Consider the following 20397-nt stretch of genomic DNA (forward strand, 5'->3'; position numbering starts at 1 on the left):
AACTCCCAGCCTGCCCAGCGACCCGGATCCACTCCAGCGGGGTCATCGCGCCCTGAGGCGCTATAAAAACGCTGCTCCCTCGGCAGAGCGGGTGTCCTGACCTTGAAGAGGAGACTTCTACGCTGCTGGTCGTCCCAGACTCGACCTTTCTTCCTGCTTTGCTGTGCCCGGTCTCCCTCCCGCCGCCGCTGTTGTCACCTTAGCGGCCGCCGAGAGGAGGGAGACTACAACTCCCAGCCTGCCCAGCGACCCGGATCCACTCCAGCGGGGTCATCGCGCCCTGAGGCGCTAGAAAAACGCTGCTCCCTCGGCAGAGCGGGTGTCCTGACCTTGAAGAGGAGACTTCTACGCTGCTGGTCGTCCCAGACTCGACCTTTCTTCCTGCTTTGCTGTGCCCGGTCTCCCTCCCGCCGCCGCTGTTGTCACCTTAGCGGCCGCCGAGAGGAGGGAGACTACAACTCCCAGCCTGCCCAGCGACCCCGATCCACTCCAGCGGGGTCATCGCGCCCTGAGGCGCTAGAAAAACGCTGCTCCCTCCGCGTCGCGGGACGCCCGGACGAAGCCCGGACAAAGGGCGGGCCGTCTGAGGCCATCCGAGGCTGGACAAGGTTGGGTTGGGCCCGTTACTCTGCTAAAAACCTGAATCAAGGAGGTGAGCCTTTGTTATAGCTGGGGGTTATTTATTGAATTGTTGCCTCTTGGAGCACCTGTTTACCCCGTGCTTATGAAAAGCATTGTTCGTTAGTGAATTATGCCCGGCAAAAAGTTATCCCCTGCAAAAAACACTATGGACAACTATATCTTTCAGGTAGTTGCCAAAATTAATAGTGACAGGAGATCTTCGCTTGGCCTGAGTTCACCGTCTGCCCTGGGTTCACCAACTTCGCCGGCTTCAGCTTTTGCCGAATCCACGGAGCAACCTACCTCCTGCTGTCCACCTGTAAGTGAATCTGACCAAGCTGATATCGCTGTAATGAACCGGTCGGTTCTGATTGAGTTAGACAGCGAGAGTGAGGTGGAGACTGAGCAACAACTACCCGAGGACAAAGCCCCCACTCCGGTGCCCGCTCCACGATCCACCAGAGGGGCTAAAAAGCCACAGCCACAGCCGAAACGATTTGGGCTCAGATCAAGCCGCAAAAAGATTGCATCGCCCCCTAGCAAATCAGCAAGGGAAGAAGATGTCACTCTGGATGACGTTTCTATGTCTCTTACTAGTGGTCAATTTAAGAACTTACTGAGTATGTTAGACACTAAGATAAAGGACATTGTCAATCCGCTGTTAGGTAGAATTGATAAACTCACTAAGGAAGTGAATCGCCTTGGGGGTTTGCTGAATCAAACCTTATCTGAAGTAGGCAAACTACCAGATGCTGTTTCTAGTAGGGTTGAGTCCAGTAAGGTCTCTTCTTCTTTGGTGGGTGGCGGGGCTTCCTCACTACCAGTTCCTCCGGTGGCTCCCTTGATATCCATTTTAGATAGTGCAGAGAATAAAGATGTTCCCTCGGATGCATCCTCCGCCCCAGAATCTGCAAATGGCTCGGTAGAGTTGATAGTTGAGGCCTCTCCATTGGTCTTGGTTTTAGCCAATGTCCCTCTTTTGCAGTCTGGTCAGGAAGAATCTACCTCATCCCTATTGTCTAAAGCACTTTATTGGTTAACAAATAACATGGTAATAACTCCTAGGGGTAGGCACCAATTGGCTGACGAAATAGTAAAGGCTAGAAGGGTGAGGTGGATAGGTAATAGTACAAAGAAGTTTATGGGTGACTGCGTCATCCTACATTTTTCTGACCCAGAGGTTTTGGCCAATATTCTACCCAACCTTCTACCTCCGCAGCGGAGATCGACTGAAATCATTCCACTCACTTTAGACTTTTTCTATCAGTGTAGTGGGAGGGTCTCTAATAAAACAATGCTAAAAACTAAGTGGAACGTTGTCCCAACAAAAGGGCGGAGGGAAGTGAAGCAACCAGAGAGGAGTCTAAATCTAGAGAATAGATTTTCAGCACTTTCCAATCTTGATGCCTGTGATTGACTCTCTTTAAATCTAAGTCAAGTACCACTAGCAAATGGGGATCAAAATTCGGATAGCTTATCTACCCAGAATGTTAATTGCCTTACTAATGATTTGTCGAATAACTTGGTTGTCCAACCAGAGGGTGAGGCCTGTGTACTAAATTCTTTTTCTGGATTACGCCAGGGTCGTTTGTCTGGAGTTGCTAACCTACTCTGCTGGAATATAGCTGGCCTGACATCCAAGCTCGATTGTGGGGACTGGCTTGGCTTTGTTACCCAATTTGATATTTGTATATTCCAGGAAACTTGGGCCTGCGACCCTGTCTTTGTATTAAGCTATCTGAATTTTTATGTGTCAGCTGTCAAGGGTCCGAAAGGTAGACCTATGGGGGGGCTTACTATCTGGATTCGACAAGCAATAAATTTCTCAGTTAAAAATATAGCTACTGGACACAATGATATCCAGCTTATTAGGATTTCTAATGACAGTACAGGGTCACTTGATATATACAATATTTATATTAGGAGTTCCAAAGGTCGGTCTGAAACATTACTAACCTTGGCCGACCTCATCGAGGAGCACTCCGTTAAAAATAATATTGTTATAGCAGGAGACCTTAATAGGACGTTTGAGCCATTGGTTGTGGGTGATGCTTTCACTGGTGCTGATGAGGATTCCTTCTGGGGCATCCCTGAATTACAACTGAAACCAGTCTCCCGTTGGACAGAGGACATTATAGCTATTAATGCACTGTGTCTTGAAAAAGGCTGGAGAGCTATGAACGGGAGAACAGCTGGGGATAGAATTGGCTCACCAACATTCGACAATGGGAGGCACAAAAGTCGAATCGACTATGTGATCTGCAGTTTGCATTTGTGGCCTGCCCTTTGTGATATGGAAGTCATCATAAGATCTGAGAGTGACCATAATCCCCTAAGTGTGACTCACAAATGGTGGCCTGCTGAATCAAACTCTAGCTGTATGATTGAATTCGTCCCTCCGCCCATTATCCCCGAGAACAATATGCGTAGGCTACGTTGGGACACTGTAGCGAGAAATCATCAGGCTATTGATATTATTAATAGTGAAACTGATCAAGCCATTCAAGCTATGGAACTGGCTAATGCCTCTCCTAAGGATCTGGGTGAAGTGGTCAAAATACATGATACCCTCTTTGGTAAGATCAAGGCGCATTTTCTAAGATCTGATAAACATAAGGGGGTTACTACCAGAAAAGATGCTAGATGGTATAACTCTGATTGTAGGAAGGCAAGACTAGACCTTGGCCGGGCAATCAAGAAGCGAGACTGTGTGTCTGTTTCTCTAGCCAGGAAAGAATATAAAGTATGCATTGCTAAAGCTAAGAAGGATTGGGACGAGCAACACTGGTGCAAACTGAAAATGGCCAGTGACAGGAAGGACTCCAGAGTATTCTGGAATATTGTAAAATGGGGTTCTGAGAGAGCTGAAGAGTCACCAAGTAATAATGTCTCACAGGAGGCATGGGTTGAATTCTTTAGTTTGCAATACACTCTTAATACCCGGGTCTCAGTTGATGACAGTATAGCTATGAAGTTTTTTGAAGATGACAATTTTACTTTTAAAGAGATTATGTCTGCAATCTGTACAGTAAAGCGCGGGCGAGCTCCAGGACAAGATGGAGTACCCGCTGATATATTCTTAAATGATAGTGAATGCTGGAGCAAATATATACATTTGCTTATAAATTCAATTGCCCAAGGAGCAGATGTCCCTGATTCATGGAGGGGTGCAGTTATTATCCCGTGTATAAGAAGGGGGACCGAGCTCAGCCCTGTAACTATAGGCCTATTAGCCTTATTGACACTGTGCAAAAAATCGTGGGTCGCGTGGTGGTCAATAGGCTTCTCGACTGGGCTGAGGATTTTAATATTCTATCTCCATTCCAAGCAGGTTTTAGAAGGGCAACAAGCACGATCGATCAAGTGTTCCGGTTCCAATTATTGCAGTGGAAAACCGTGGTTCTGGGGGGGTGTAGCCTGTTTGCGGCATTTGTCGACTTGCGGGCTGCATTCGACCTGGTCCCACGTGCAAAACTGTGGCAGGTCTTGCATAGCTTGGGGGTTTCGGATGAGTTGCTAACCCTGATACTGCGCCTCCACGAGTCTAACTATGCAAAAATCCAGTGGGGCGGTCACGGGATGGTCACTCCTGATTTCCGTGTTGAAAAAGGGGTCAGACAAGGGTGCTCAATGGCTCCAACTCTATTTACATTGTTTATAAACGGGGTAGTTTCTCGATTGGTAACTGCGAATGTTGATGCTCCTTCTCTTGCTGGACTAAAAATCCCCATACTAATGTTTGCGGATGACACGCTAATTTTATCAAAAACCCCTAGTGGACTACAGCGTGCTCTGACAATTTTTGAGAATTTTTGTGGGGAACATGGACTGGAGGTGAATACTATGAAAACTAAACTAATGAGCTTCAAGCCGCAGCGTAGCTTTAAGTCCAAAATTATGATGAGTGGAGGGCCTTTAGAGTTAGTTAAATCATTCACATACCTAGGTATCCAAATAACTGATGACCATAGGTGGAGCCAGCATATAAATATTGCTATTTTGCGACACAAACAAATAGCTGGCACAATTAATTCTGAACACAGGAAATCGCTAACCAAACCTGTTAAACCAGCCTTATTGGTATATGAAGCAAAGGCTATTGGGTCTGCACTTTACGGCGCTGAAATGTGGGGCTTTGAAAATCTTAATTCTCTGCAAGTCTCTGAAAATAAATTCTTAAGAACTCTTACCGGTACACCTAAAAGTACTCCGTTGTTGCCTCTCCGATACGATCTAGGAAGGAAACAAATCAAGGACTTGGCCAGATTACGCCCGATCTTGTATTGGCGCAGACTCTGGACCACTCCTGAGCTCTCACATTATGCCGCGGGTTTTGTGGATGTGATCAAAGCTGATGGCTTTCACAAGATAAGCTGGCTTAAATCATTGAAATCTATATTGTTTGAGCTGGGGTTGAGTTCTTTATGGCAGGACCTGCTGGGACATCTTTCCCTTCTAAGCGTGTCTTAAAAGATATTTTTTGGGAATGGATTGTTACTAAAACTCTAAATGCTTCAAGCTCTGGGTCTATGTCCTCGCATTTTCTTGAAGCTAAAATGTATCCAGTCTTGGAACCATATTGGGATACCATCTCCAAACCAGGTGACAGGAAGCTCCTATTCCAACTGAGAGCTGGTGCACTGCCTATAAAAATATTGACAGCTAGATGGGGTTCAGGTGGAAGTAGCACCTGCCCAGCTTGTGGGTTGGGGGATGAGTCTCTGGGTCACTTTCTGTTTTCATGCGGATCATATGCTATTCCAAGACGAGTATGGTTAGCTCCTATGTGCAGGAACCTTGGGACATCAAGTAGTTCAGTAGCTATGCGAATTATTTGTACGACCCAAGTTTCTTGGATCCTGATAGCTACAGCAAAATATCTGGGTTGGGCATGGATGCTACGGCAGAGACTGCTAGTTAAATAACTATTCTCTGCCCGATAATTTAGACAGAGACTGCTAGTTAAATAACTATTCTCTGTGTGACAAATTAGCCCTCATGAATTTGATATCACTGCTTTTTATCTATCATGGACCATGTATCAAGATAGAGACTGCTAGTTAATCAACTATTCTCTGTCTTGATAATTGTTTTTTTGCATTTGTATAATTGCTTTTAGACTCCAGCGTTTCTCATCTTGGAAAGTATTTTTATCAAATGTTTTAACTCTTCTTTTAACTGAATGAATTTTTATATGTAATCTATAGTGTTGCGTCATTGTGCTGGATTGTAAATTTAATTTGTTTTTAAATTCTTGTGTATAATATGCTTTTATGAGTAACAACTCGAATAAAGCACTTTTTTGCAGAGGCCGCCGCATCCACCCGCAGGGTGGGGGAGGCTCAAAGGCCGGCGCCATAACCCACGCTGTGCCAACAGGGGGATGGAACTGGTCCTGGGCGCCCCGAAGCGGCCTGGACCAGCGGAAGCGGGGTGCGCACCAGCCACCCCGACAGGAAGTGACCTTGTGACGTTGGCGCCCATGGGGGGCGACCAATGGCCACCTTGCTACCTTTGAACCCCCCAATCAAAGGGGGTTCACCTGAAGCCCATAGGGGGCTCAGGGGGGCCGGAAACGGGGTGCGCACCAGCCACCCCGACAGGAAGTGACCTTGTGACCTCGGCGCCCATGGGGGGCGACCAATGGCTAACCTTGCTACCTTTGAACCCCCCAATGAATGGGGGTCTCACCTGGAGCCCATAGGGGGCTCAAGGGGATTTAAGCACCGCCGCTCCCCAGCCAGAATCACAACGTCTTCGAAGGAGCTGGGAGAGCGGCGCGACAACAACATCGTTTGAAGAAGACCGACTGCAACAGGAGGCGGCGAAGGACGGACGAAGCAGAAGGACGACATCACGGAGCAGCGCGCCAGTCAAGTTCTCCACCCAGCTCCCCGGGAACCCGAAGCGTCGGAGAGAGAAGACGAGCTCGGCGACCTCTCCGAGTTCCAGCGCGGTAAGCATTGTCTAGCTTGAAGCGCGCATCGAGCCGCTTCTTCAGACACACAGCACGCACGTGCAAAGAAGTTCAAAGGCGGGTCCGGAATTCCTTCCGACCCAGCGGCGCAGGCTAGCCCGCTGAAACCAGACCTAGGCCTTGGGGACAACATGGCGGAAGATCAGCCAGGCGACATGGCGGAAGTGCTGAGGAAGATCCGCGAGATATCGGCGGTACACGGCGACGAATGGCTCCAGCCCCATTTGGCCAAAGGGAAGGAGAATAGGCCAGACGGCCAGGCGGAGGAGGAAGCAGGCCCGTCAGCACCCAAGAAGCCTAAGACCTCGCCGAGGAAGAGGACGGCCAAGAGGAATCCCCCAAAGAAAGTGCGCCAGAAGCTCCCGCCGCTGAAGTCAGTCGACAGCAAGAAAAAGGAGACGAACGACAGAACGGTTAATGGTGAGCATATTAGTACCATTGTGAAAGAATGCTTGAAATCGCTCGCTCCGTCGTTACTGAACAGCTCAGGGCAGGGGGCGGCGGGGCCCAGGGAACAACGCACCGACGAGTCGGGGGGCTTAACTTGGCATATGATGGATCCGGGGTGGGCCCGACAGTCAAGGGTGCAGGATCAGGTGGGCCTGTCCCCACAGGGGGATCAGGTTTCCCCATTACCCGGTTGGGGGTATAATACTGGGTCTGGGAGCCCGGGATCGGGGGGGCTAGGCAGTGACCTGTACGCCAGACCATCCCCCGGCCCTGCCTCCTTGACGACGAAAGCCACGGGGCTCGCGTGCCTTATTCCTCTCGCAGTGAAAGAGAGGATATGGCGCAAGGAGTTCATCGATATATTCTCGCTCCTAGAAATACAGCTAGAGGGCCTCGACCTGACCACATGTGACAGGAGGGAGGACGAAAAAAGGGAGAGGCGAGGGGCTAGAAAGGAGCGGAACTTTGAGAATTGGCTAGACGCTTTTAGGATCATGGCGTGTATCATAGTAGAGAGGTTCCCGCATTGCGCGGCTGACCTATGGCTGTATGAGGCTAACATACATTCTGCGCAGAGGCAATTCCCCGGGGATGCATGGTTGGAATACGATAAGGGTTTTAGGTTAAAGATGCAGAGGCACCCAGAAATGGAGTGGAACGAGGAGGACGTTTCAGGTTTTATTCATAAGATGCTCGCGGCCAAAGAAGTTAGAGCCTGGACGGGGAAATACGACCAGTCCTTTCGGAGCTCGTCCCACAGGGGGAAGAACAAAAGTCACCAGAAACATTTCCCTAGGCGGTCCAACTCCCCCCCCGCGACCAAGGCCATATGCTGGCGGTATGATGCGGGGGACTGTTCATGGGGCTCCTCATGCAAATTCCAACATGCGTGCTCAAGCTGCGGAGGGAAACACGCGGCTGCTACATGCAAAGGCTCCAAGCGGGAAGCAAAGAGCGAAAAGAAGGAGAAACACAAGAAGCACTAGCCCGAAGGCCAGTGGGGGCATGACACTAGTAGACATTAAGCAGTGCCAGCTGGCTAGGTCCCCCATTAATACACAACAGCTGCGCAGTTTAGCAAACAGGTATCCAAACAAAACAGACGCAAAGACGCTGGTTGAGGGTTTTGAAGAAGGCTTCATTATCCCGTTTCAAGGCTCACCGCCATTAACAGGAGCGAATAACTTACAGTCAGCCAGGCAGCATCCCCGGGTGGTGAGCGCGAAGATAGAAAAGGAGAGGAACTTGGGCAGAATCGAGGGCCCCCTCCCTCAAGAAGTGTGCGAAGGAATAGTCATCTCCCCACTAGGGGTGGTTCCGAAGAAAGAAAAGGGCCAATTCAGGCTGATACACCACTTGTCATACCCCGAGGGGGGGTCCGTAAACGATGGCATCGACCAGGAAGCATGCTCGGTGGGTTACGCGTCAGTGGATGACGCTATCGCGCTAGTCAAAGCGTCAGGGAAGGGGGCACTCATGGCCAAGGCGGACATCGAATCTGCCTTTCGTTTATTACCGGTACATCCGACCAGCTTTCACCTGCTGGGCTTCCAATGGGAAGGGGACACGTACATCGACAAAGCCATGCCCATGGGATGTGCCATATCTTGTGCCTATTTTGAACAATTCGCCACTTTCCTGGAATGGGCCCTCCACGACAGACATCAAGGGGGCGGGAAGCTGCACTACCTGGACGATTTCCTGTTCACAGGACCGGCGGGATCGCCGACGTGCGCCAGTACATTGGCGGCGTTCGAGGACCTGACCGAAACACTCGGAGTCCCCTTAGCAAAAGAGAAGATGACAGGCCCAACGACTAGACTGACGTTCTTGGGCATTGAGCTTGACTCCACGGCGGGGACCGCCAGGCTCCCCCCGGAGAAGGTACAAGAGTTCAGGGAAGAAATAGCCAAACTAAGAGGCCGGCGCAAAGCCACCCTCAGGGACATACAAGGGGTGATAGGCAGGCTGAATTTTGCGGCGAGGGTCATCCCGCCCGCCAGGGTCTTTTCCAGGCGCCTCACCGCGCTTACGGCCGGTGTTACCCACAAGCACCACCACATCCGACTGAGCACGGGTGTAAGGCAGGACCTACAAGTATGGGACGAATTCCTGCAGGATTTCAATGGTGTGCTGATTTGGAAAAAGGGTTGGGTGTCAGCCGATCAGCTATCACTATACACAGACTCAGCCGGGAGCCTGGGATTTGGGGCGGTCCTGGGGAACAAATGGTGTGCCAGCCAGTGGCCAGACAGGTGGCATGCGCAGGGGCTCACAAAAAACATCACGTTCCTCGAACTATTCCCAATAGTAGTGGCTCTGACGGTATGGAAAAAAGAGATAAAGAATCTAAAGCTCACTTTGTGGTCGGATAATTTGGGGGTAGTGCAGGCCATTAACAGAGGCGCAGCAAAATGCCCGGGCATGTTGAGGCTAATGCGAGAGTTGGTTAAATTGCAGCTCGAGGGGAACCTGGAGCTGAAGGCTCGGCACGTGCCGGGGACGGAGAACACGGTCGCCGATGCGCTATCCCGGTCCCAGATGACACGGTTCAAACAACTTCTACCCGGTGCGGACGAGGTGATGACCCCCTTTCCAACATACCTGTGGGACCTGGGGGGGTTGACTTGTCCAGATTAATAGGGCACTCGCTCACCTCTGAGGCGCACAAGAGATACAAGAAATACGCGGCCACAGTAATGAGAATCGGGGGCATAGTGTCGCTGGAAGACAAATCAACGGTCCGCACAGCGGCGGAGAAATTCGTGCAATGGGCATTCGACGCCAAGAAAACAAGGTCTTGGGCACAGGCGCACCTGGCCGCCATTGCATACTTTGCCAGGCTCCACACAGGCGAGGACCCCACGGCAACGGTTTACCTGAAGGCAGCCCTGAAAGGCTGGCGAAAACTTGAGGGGACCAAAAAGGACACCAGACGCCCCATTGATTACGACAAGCTGGGTCAGTTACTTAGCGCCCTAACCAGCATCATTGCAGACAGGTATGAACGGCTACTCTTCGGGGCCGCGTTCACCACGGCCTTCTTTGGGGCTTTTCGGGTAAGCGAAATAGTGGCCCCCAACAGGTCAGGCCCGGCGCAGCGCTGCTTACAGGCAAGGGACGTCAAGCCGATGGTAAAAACGGTGGAGCTCACGCTTAGACAATCCAAAACGGATAAGGCTCGAAAAGGGGCGACGATTCGTCTACATTGTATCCCGGAGGTGGGGCGCTGCGCAGTGTGCTGGCTGCTGCAATACATGGCGGTTCGGCCGGCGGGGGATGGCCCCCTCTTTATGCACCAAGATGGAAGGAACTTGAGCAGGTTCCAGTTCACGGCCATAATGCGCCAACTCTTCTTTTAACTGAATGAATTTTTATATGTAATCTATAGTGTTGCGTCATTGTGCTGGATTGTAAATTTAATTTGTTTTTAAATTCTTGTGTATAATATGCTTTTATGAGTAACAACTCGAATAAAGCACTTTTTGACTTTGACTTTGACTTTGATAATTATCGCTATTGCTTGGTTAGAGACAAAAATTTATCGCCGACCTGCGGCGATTTTTATCGCAGATAAACCTTGGTATTACCAAGGTTTATCGCAAATGCGATAAAAATCGGCCGCAATGCATGAATATCGCTGAAAAGTCAGCGATATTCATGCATTACCGAGCTAATGCTCTTAGCCATGTTGTCCACCTCCCATTGGATAACATGGCTAAGAACTGCTCAGGGCAGGTGTTAGCTTTCGGAGATATTCGCGCTTAGCGCGAATATCTCCAAAAGTTGGTAATAGGAGATAGCGATGTTAGCGACTGTTTCCAGTCGCTAACATCTTGGCACGCCCACTTTGCATGTCATTAGTGATAAATATCACTGACATGCAAAGTGGGGCCCAAGATGGTTGCTATCTCCTACTAGCTGTCGCTAACTGGTGTTAGCGACAGCTAGGTAATAGAGAGATAATTTTATCTCTGCTTTCTTGGCTTTTAAAGCCAAAAAAGCGGAGATAAACCCCCTTGATAATATGCCCCACAGTGCTTTCCTGTTCTCTCTCTCTCTCAAACAGTGAAAACGTTTAAAGCACAGTTATCGATGTATTACAGGTCAGTTATACCACACTTTCCCATTTTAATAGTCAGCGAGATGAGTGCAATCAACCACAACAGAGTAAAATAGATAAAAGTACTTCCCCAAACATCGAATACATCACAATAAATAATACATTATTATTATTTATTTGCTGAATGGTACTGCTAACATAACTGGTCTCCTGATGCTAAAAGAAAATAGAAAAAAGAAACCCAAGATAAAAAAAATAGGAAAGAATACAGAAAAAGAGAAATAATGAAAAACATATCGGAGGCATAACTGTCCACTCAAGTAGAAAGAGATTTGTACAAGAGAAATGTTTTGAGGTAATTTCAACATAGGATGCGGCTTTATAAATGTTGTATGTAGTCAAGTAACTGGTTCCAGTTTTGTGGGGTCAAGTAACCAAAGGAGCATCCTCTAAAAGTGCTCTTTGTACATTCGGGAAACTTCAAAACTAGGGCAAGCTGGAGAGAGCAGATTGAACAAAGGGACATATGAAGAAATATAGAAAGCTCTGTTTTTTCAGTGCCAAAGAAATATCTGTGGGATATACCTAGATACTTGAACACTTGAACTGGATAAGCTGTTCAATAACCAGTCAAGAAGGGTCCTAGGAACTTCTGATCATACTCTCACAGCAAAAATAAGATACTTGAATAAAATATTTTTGAGTAGGAGACATTTAGAATGAGCTAGAACTGAATGATGGCTATAATAGTCTTTTTTAAAGGAACCAAAAGTACAATAGATCGAAAAGGCAATTCAATGCAAGTTTTAGGCTTAAGTACTTGAAAAAACCTTTCCTCAAACCTGTATTTTCTTGCACCATGGGGGTCTTTAGGATAAGGGGTGTGCTATAGGGATTTTTCTGCCCCCCCCGTACCCCCTGGAAAACCTAGTGGAGATCTGAGCAGTTCTTAATATGCAAAAACGATTGTTGGTATTTCACAGCACCAAAGTCGACTTTGTAGTGGATTTCCTATACTGGAGAAATTAAAATGTGCAGCTTTTACCCACCAGGGTTTTCAAACATCTTTTATAGGGACCCTGCTTATAGTTACATTACCCCCACCCATGAATCACATAGGGGAGATCTTGAGGGTACCCATAAGGTTAAAATAAGGTAGATTATCACTTTGTAATGCTCCTACCACCAAAGTCGAGTTTGCAGTGAACTTTACTTTTAAAGCAGTGCTGCAACACAGGGCTGCTTTTAAAATGACCACAGGCTCTCGGCAGTGCCCACATGCAAGTGCAACAAAGGCTGGGCCTGACTAGAAGAATCCAGGGCACAGTCAAAGTCAGTTGCCAGCAGTGTCACTCAGCACAAACAAATGGGGGTGATCAGGCCAAAAAGTTAGACTTTTGAACACAAGGGCCTCACATAACTCCAAGAAACTGGAAGGTATTCAACCAACCCTCTGAGGCAGACAAATCTGTTCTGTTGGCTAAGTCCAAACCCTCCTCCCACCTAGCAGACCCCCTTCCAGCCTCTCTGACAAAAAAACTCAAACACATACTAACCCCCTCCCCCTCTGGACCAAAATCATAAACATCTCGCTGATGACTGGAGTGATGCCCGACTGTCAAACTCGGGCAAGTTACACAGATGCTCAAAAATAGGGAGAAGACCTGAATGACATGAATAACTTCAGACCTTTCGCAAATCTCCCCTTCCTAGCCAAAACACTAGAGAGATGTGTTCTCTCACAACATAAGCAGCATATAGAAAACAATAATCTTCTGGACCCTCACCAATCAGGCTTCAGAAAAGGATGCAGCACTGAAACAGCTATTTTGAATATAGTAGATGACCTACACAAATCCCTGGACCCAGACATATGCTGCCTGATCATACTCCTAGATCAATCAGCAGTATTTGACACAGTCCACCACAAGCTTCTCCTGGATGTCCTGTGAAAATGTATTGTGCACAAGGGATGGTTCACAATCTTTCTACAAAACTGTTCTCAACAAATGAAAACATGCAATCAGACTTCTGCTATATCATCATCTTCCTGGGGTATCCGTCAAGGCTCTGTTCTCTCCCCACACTGTTCAATACCCATGTGGAACCCTTCAAAGTCATCCTTGACCAAGCAAACATTCCCTCTCATCTATATGCTGATGACACCCAGCTCTACATGGAAATCTCCACTAGACAAGATTCACCAATTAAATGCCACCATCAAAGAAGTCCAGCACTAGCTTTCTCATAACCATCTAAAACTCAATCAAGATAAGACAGAAATTCTCCTCATATCAAAGACTGAGCAGTTCCCCCAGATGCAAGTATGGATTAACTGCATAGACACTCTTAACTGCAACCTAACCCTAACTGATTCTGCCAAATCTCTAAGAATCACACTGGACCCCAAACTGGCAATGAAAAATCATATAAAGAATAGCGCAACGTGTTCCGTTCTACAACCTTAATCTACTGAACAAATCCAAATCCTACCAGGCAAGCACTAGTGTTGTCTAGATTGTCAACCTCACAGGTTCTACCAAATACCACCTTGCACCCATCAGAACCACGCTCAATGAGGCAGCTAGAATGGTCACAGGAATCAAAAAATATGACCACATCTCCCCTGCCCTAAAAGAAGTGAATTTGCTCCCGAATGAAGTTAGCTACAGCTTTTCAACAACCTGTATTACTCATAAAGTCCTTCCCACTGGAAACCTCCTTGCCTGGCCTCAAAACTCAAGAAGGCAACTCAGTCAAGAAACCTAAGAAGCGCAAACACCCTGTTTGAAATGGGAGTCTCTAGTTGGCAGAGGTAGGTACTTTTGTCCAAATAGGAACTCTTGCTTCTAGTCAGGGTAATGGGAATACACACTTTAGATAACCACTGCTCACCCACTGGGTAGCTGTTCACGGGCAGACAGGCTTATCCCAAAGGCAATGTGTAAAGTATTTGTACCCAAAACACGCAGTAATACAGTGATAACACCACAAATGGACACCACACCAGTTTGGGTAAAATAAAGTATCTCTATCTAAACTCAACAAGACCAAAATGACAAAAATCCAACATACAGGTAATAAGATATGACTTTAGAACAGTTATTGCAAAAATAAAGCTTGTAGAGAACAAAGAGCTCCATCTGGTGCTATTGTGATGTTGTGACAGCAATAAATCCAAAGTACGGCGATGACTGCAAAGAGCGCGGTGTTGGGCATGGAGTCACATGGACCGCCAAACAAACAGTACCTTGGAAGCGAAGTCTATGATGATGCATGGCATCGTGGTGGTGGGCATCGGTACTGAGGTTGAGGCCGTCTTCCTGGCTGCCCCAGCAGAGACGAGTGTGTAGAGTCTTTCTTGAGGAACAGTCCTAAAATCTGGACCTCCTTTCCAGTCCATATCAGGACAGACCCCTTCTTCTTGAGCTACACAAGACAGTTAAATGATCTCCTCCTCAACCCACACCTCACTTAGAGGTTCCTCAACTGCCAAATGTGACAGGCTTTCGACCCCCACCCTCCCTATACCCCAACCCTGCTATTCCTCCTCCCTCATTATAAATCAGTGACTTGATCTGATTAATCTCAGATGTCCTGTTTATACTTTTTTTTGTGTGACATTAACCTGTACCAATGTACAGCGCTCTGATACCCTTGGGTCTAGCCAGCGCTATATCAAAATTCTTAAATAAATAATAATAATATTAGATAAATTATGTCACATTAGCTCAGATGTACTAAACTATAGCGTGCGCCCTCAAGTGAATCAAAAGGGTCCTATTTGTTGCAAAGTAGCACAAATAACAGCATTAATAACATTTTGTGTATATAAGGATTTTTGCATCAATAATTGAAGTGAATGCAGCAGTGGCGGCTCCTCGAGGGAGTGCTGCGGGGCAGGGCGGGGAGGGACAGGGTGAGGGTAGTAAACTTTGGCAATGTGGCCGAATGGAGTTAAGTAAACAAATAAATAAATAAAACAAATTACATTGTGCACGCTGCATCACCAAATGGCAATGCAACGTCCAAAATAACAAAACTCTACCTGGCTTTGCATAGAATCCTAGCTCTGGATGCAAAAAATGGGCAAAATATAAATTGTTTAACATTCCCACACATATGTGCATTGTTTGCAAAATTACGCATATTATGTGGCTTACCCTTGGGCAGTTGTCAGGTCATATAAATTTGTACTGAAGGGAGAGCATTTTGTCAAAATTCACAAAGAAAGACACTCGCTCACGTTTGCGCCATAGCACAATGCTAATCATGCTTAGTGTTGCCTAAACAAGGCATTGTTGTACAAGCGCGATTGACAACATATATAGCGCACAACACGTTGCGAACACAGCACTGATTTTTTTAAGGCTATTTATGCAAAACAGCGTTGCAGATTTCTACATTGCTTTGCATTAATTATGAAAATCTTGATTTTTGTTTGTTGACTTACGCTCTTGCTCTTTCCACTAAGTCAGTCAGATGCGTATCACGTTAGCTAAAGCCATTTAGGGGCATATTAAGAAGGCCAGGTGATAATTATCGCTAAGCGCACTTAGCGCTAGGATAATTATCTCTGGCCAACTCTGAATTTTATCGCCGAAATAGCGTGCTATCAGCAACGCTTATCTCCAAAGCGATAAAATTCAGAGCGCAAGCTGCCAATTATGAGATTATCGCTGAAAATACAGCGATAATCCTACAAGGTTTGGCAATAGCTTGCTGATAGGGATAGACATACTTAGCCATGATATCCACCTTACATACAATATCATGGCTAAGTCAGAAAAATACCAGATGTAAAAAAGCAGCGCTAACCACGGTTAGTGCTGCTTTTTTCTTTTTTGCTAACAGAGTTAGCGATATCCTTGATAATAGGAGAAATGTAGCTTAGTGACATTTCTCCTATTATTTTACTCTGGACGCCCCCTTTGCATCTCATTAGAGATGCAAGGGGAAGCGTAGAGTAAAAGGGTGCTAACATGCGAATTTGCATGTTAGCACCCTGTTGCTGATAGGGAACTAGTTTTATCTCTGCTTTTTTGGCTTGTAAAGCCAAAAATGCAGAAATAAAGCCCTTGTTAATACGCCCCTTACTTTTCGAAAATAATGACTGTAATCTCCTGAGGAGATGGATTCTTTTTCAGTATGTCTCCTTATTAAACTGAAGGGACTCGCGACTTCACGGAGCTCAGCGAATCTGCAGTAATTGAAACAATGAGGTGAACTTAGCTGCGGTGTCATGTTGTCACATATATCCTGACGGTACAAGTGGAAAAGCATTGCATATGGGTGAAATGCATGGATTCCTGATTGCATACTTTCATATCAAAAGTGAACACTCATTAAATGGAACCTTTTGCCAGAAAAATGAAATTAAGGCCACATTTTTCTACGCGAAATATATTGTTTCCACCCTAACTGCATTCGTTAAGACCTCCAGCCCTCCAGCAGGCGACACCTACGTTTTTGATACTGAATTATAATAGGAATAAGAACGAAACCGCTCCAACCTGCTACCACAAAAAGCAGGCAAGTGTCAGCTTATTGTTAGATATTAGTGTTGGCGGCTAGAAAGTAGCATTCGTAATTGCATTTCTAACACACAGCATTGTATGTGTGAAAAACGTTTGACATTGAAAACAGTGCACTGAGGTTAAGATTCAAGGTTGACTGTAGACAAAGGAAATTGAAACTATGGTTAAGGTATGTTGACAACGTGTGAAATTCAGGTCTTGTTTTTCTTTTTGCGCTGCAGCCAGCATGACACTACCCACCGCTTACCATTAACCTTATTTTTTCTCCAAGAATGAATATTGTAAACATATTGAAGGGGCTTATTACGACTACGGTGGTCTTATGGACCGCTGTAGCCGTGGTGGAGGTGCGGCCACCACCGCAGTGGCGGAAATTACTGCCCTATTACGAGTTTGGTGGTCGTACCGCCAAAGGACTGCAGCAACTGCCATGGATCTGTTATCCCTCAGCGGTGTTGCAGCGGTGTGAGCCCACAATATGCTGGTGGTGCCGCTGCAACACCACCAAGCATATTACAAGTTTCTGCACCACCATTCTTTTCATGTCCTCGTTTTAACCCTACTCCCTTGGACCTACTGAGCTTGGTCATGCACAATCATTGCAGGCCATATGTATCATTCTTTCACGCAACACAGCAAGACAAGTGGTTCAAGGGTGCCTGGTGCCTGCGTTGCAGGCAGGATTGTTTTTGTGTAGAAAACAGCACTTTCCTGCACATTAATAATCCTTTATGGCCTTTTCGTCTATCTCTGCAGCAAACATAGAATGAGTAAAAAATGAGGTGAAATAAAGATATTTCTCCTCGTTACGCCTCCCCTCGGAAAACTGAGCATTTTGAAACATTGCCAGGTATAACACTCATGGTAAATCAGGGAATGCACCAAAATACATGGGTGGCTGTTACTCCTCATTTGCCAAGTCATGCAGGGCCACACAAAGGTGGCATCAGTGGCCTGGTAAATCTCATTCTAGGTTTTGTGTCCCCTTATATCACCTCGCATGGCGCAAGGGCGAGGCAGAACTGGCGATAAACCTGTCCCTCAGTGTTTTGCTCTTGCCAACCTAGGGGCTTATTTACGAGCCCTTTGCACCACCGGTGCTTCATTTGACGCAACGTGCGTACAAGAAGGTTTTGGGTCCAAAAACCTGACCAGCCAGGACCTCAACAATTGCAAAAACAGAAAAACATCTGGCCAGCCAAATGTTTTTCATTTGACGCAACGGCAGCGCAATGGGCTTCCCCATATTTACATGGCCATTTAAAGTCACCCTGTGTGACTTTTCATGGCCTTATAAATATGTTTCCCTTTCACGCATATTTCAGCATGAAAGGGGCATTCCATGGGTGTTGCTGTGGGTGTTCCCATGCAACGTCCATGGAACTTGACGCATTCCCCGATTTACAACATTTTGTAAACCTGGGAATATGTCAGAATCCTGCACCTCCCCCGGGGATGCATAAGGAGGTGCAACAAGGAGAAATACTTGTATTTCTCCTTGTTTGTTCCTCTGCCTATGTGTGCTGCATTCTGCAGAATGCATGGAAAGAGGAATCTCATCCCCTCAGCGCAGGCACCTTTGCAAAATGTTGCCAGGGGTTCTGTGCTGGCGCACGGTTGCTGATTGTGTGCTAGTGCAGGGGAGAAGGACATGAATGCTACATATCTTCTATATATGGCACACTCCTGCCCTTTTATTTTGATGAAAGGCAGCGTAGCAGGAAGGCTTTCTGCTTTGTCTTGCGTAAAAATATTGTAAATAAGGCCCCTACGTAGCGAAAAACACGTTTGTGCGCTTAGTTAAGCAACGCTGCCATTTGTGCCAGTTTGAGTTGCCTTGTGACGATTTGTGCGTTGTATCTATACATTATTTTAGTTGCTGAAATGCCCTTCTAAACAGTTGATAGATTTATATTCGGCTTCTTTTGGATGAATATTTATTTGCCAACTTTTACAGTCTTTTGCATATTTTGATGAACGTTTTTTGAGAGGCTGTTAATATCAGTGCACAAGCTTTCAAGCCAGGGAATCTCCAACATTGGTGACTCTATTGCAGAGTAAGACCTTCCAAAGCAACCATAATGACTTCATTAACAGATAAGAAACCCTGATAGACATTGACTGCAAAACAGGGACTGCAATAAAGTGTATTTCATTATTAGGAAACAAAAACCTCAGATGTATTAACCCCTCCCATGCTCGTGACGGAACTGTTCCATCACGAGCCTCGGGTGGGCTGTGCTGGTGACGGAACGGTTCCATCACGGCCCGCTCGCCGCGCCTGCGCGGTGCGAATTCCGCGCCTGCGCTGGATGTTCTGAAGGGCGGGTGGGGCCGTGACGGAACCGTTCCGTCACAAGCACAGCTCACCCGCGGGCCGTGATGGAGCGGTTCCGTCACGAGCACGGGACCGCCGCGCGGCCCCGCCTCCCCCTTAGCGCTGCGGTGGAATAGCCGCCGCAGCAAAGGGGTTAATATATGTATCCGAACAACCTATGCCTTGTTGAAAAACCAAACAGCAATAACCAGAAAGTCTCAATAACATGTAGTAAACTCCCTATTCTTTATTTATTTCTTTTCAGCAACTCAGTGCAAACATGGCGCCGTGTACGACACCTGTGGTCCGGGTTGCCTGAAGACATGTGACAACTGGAACGAGATTGGTCCGTGCGTCAAGGCGTGCGTGGCCGGCTGCCACTGCCCTGCAAATTTAGTTCTACACAAAGGAAGGTGTATCAAGCCCGCGCTTTGCCCACAGCGGTGACATTAGTCTTACCGGAATGGACTTCGAAACTTAAAACTCTTCTTACTGGGTTCTTTGAAGCCCACAGCCAATGAAGGACAACACTGTTTGTATGCAGGCTCTGTAACATACTTAGCTACTCACAGAAAGGGACCTATAGATACTGTATATACACCATATTTAAGTTTATGTATGTATATAGATATGCATTTAACATAGATTGAGCATATGTTCACTGCATTGATGACTGTTTCAGATTCTATATATATATATCTATATTTATCTTGACAATAGAAAGAGGATGTACACAGTTTGAACACATGCACAAACATCAAAAACTTCAACAGAAAGATGACTCCTCTCAAAGGTGTGAAGAGCCGCCCACCAGTTTGTTGATCTGTCAGATGAAACAACTTGCTTGTCGAAGAATGTACATACTTTCAAATTAAGCCACTGTGACACACTGCACACCCACCGGTGACCAGCCCACTACACAAAGTTTCAAATAATATATGTAAGTCTTCTAATCGGGTATTATTTATATACATATATGTGTGTATATATCAGCAGTATATATACATATAGTCATGTATATATATTGCATATGTATATATGTATATTTATATAAATAGTAACACTTTTACAGCATTTATAGAAGAAAGAAGGAATACTATTTTATGTATATTTTTTGCTATAATGTTTATGTATTGTTTGTAGGACTCTAATTTGTAAGCTATTTCAACAACTGTATAAATAAACCAGATGTTTATAATTTAAAAGTGAAGCTTGGCCGAATAGTGAATGTTACAGAAGGAGTATAAATGCTTGTGATAAAGGAACTTTTTGCCTTTGACCCTGCACAAGCTTTACTGTCCTTTGGCTCCGTCTGCACAATTCACAAACGACATACATTCATGTCTCCAGGCATGCATACCTCGTCTGGTAATGAAATAGCCCAGTGGACTATTTTGTGTATAAAAATCCAAAGCATTCATGGTTCTCTAAT

At 46.4% G+C, this 20397-nt stretch overlaps 1 protein-coding gene across 1 annotated transcript in view; it reads left to right on the forward strand.

Annotated features, from left to right (window-relative positions):
* BMPER (BMP binding endothelial regulator) overlaps positions 1–20170 on the forward strand; it is a 477629-nt gene extending 457459 nt beyond the window's left edge. The window contains exon 15 of the mRNA XM_086964813.1: positions 19231–20170. Coding sequence (XP_086820939.1) covers positions 19231–19412 — 182 coding nt within the window. The 3' untranslated portion in view covers positions 19413–20170. The remainder of the gene's footprint in view (positions 1–19230) is intronic.
* Positions 20171–20397: the final 227 nt, after the last annotated feature.

The sequence above is a fragment of the Lissotriton vulgaris genome, chromosome 4_1 (genome assembly GCF_964263255.1).
Source record: "Lissotriton vulgaris chromosome 4_1, aLisVul1.2, whole genome shotgun sequence".
In the NCBI taxonomy this organism is placed as follows: Eukaryota; Metazoa; Chordata; class Amphibia; order Caudata; family Salamandridae; genus Lissotriton; species Lissotriton vulgaris.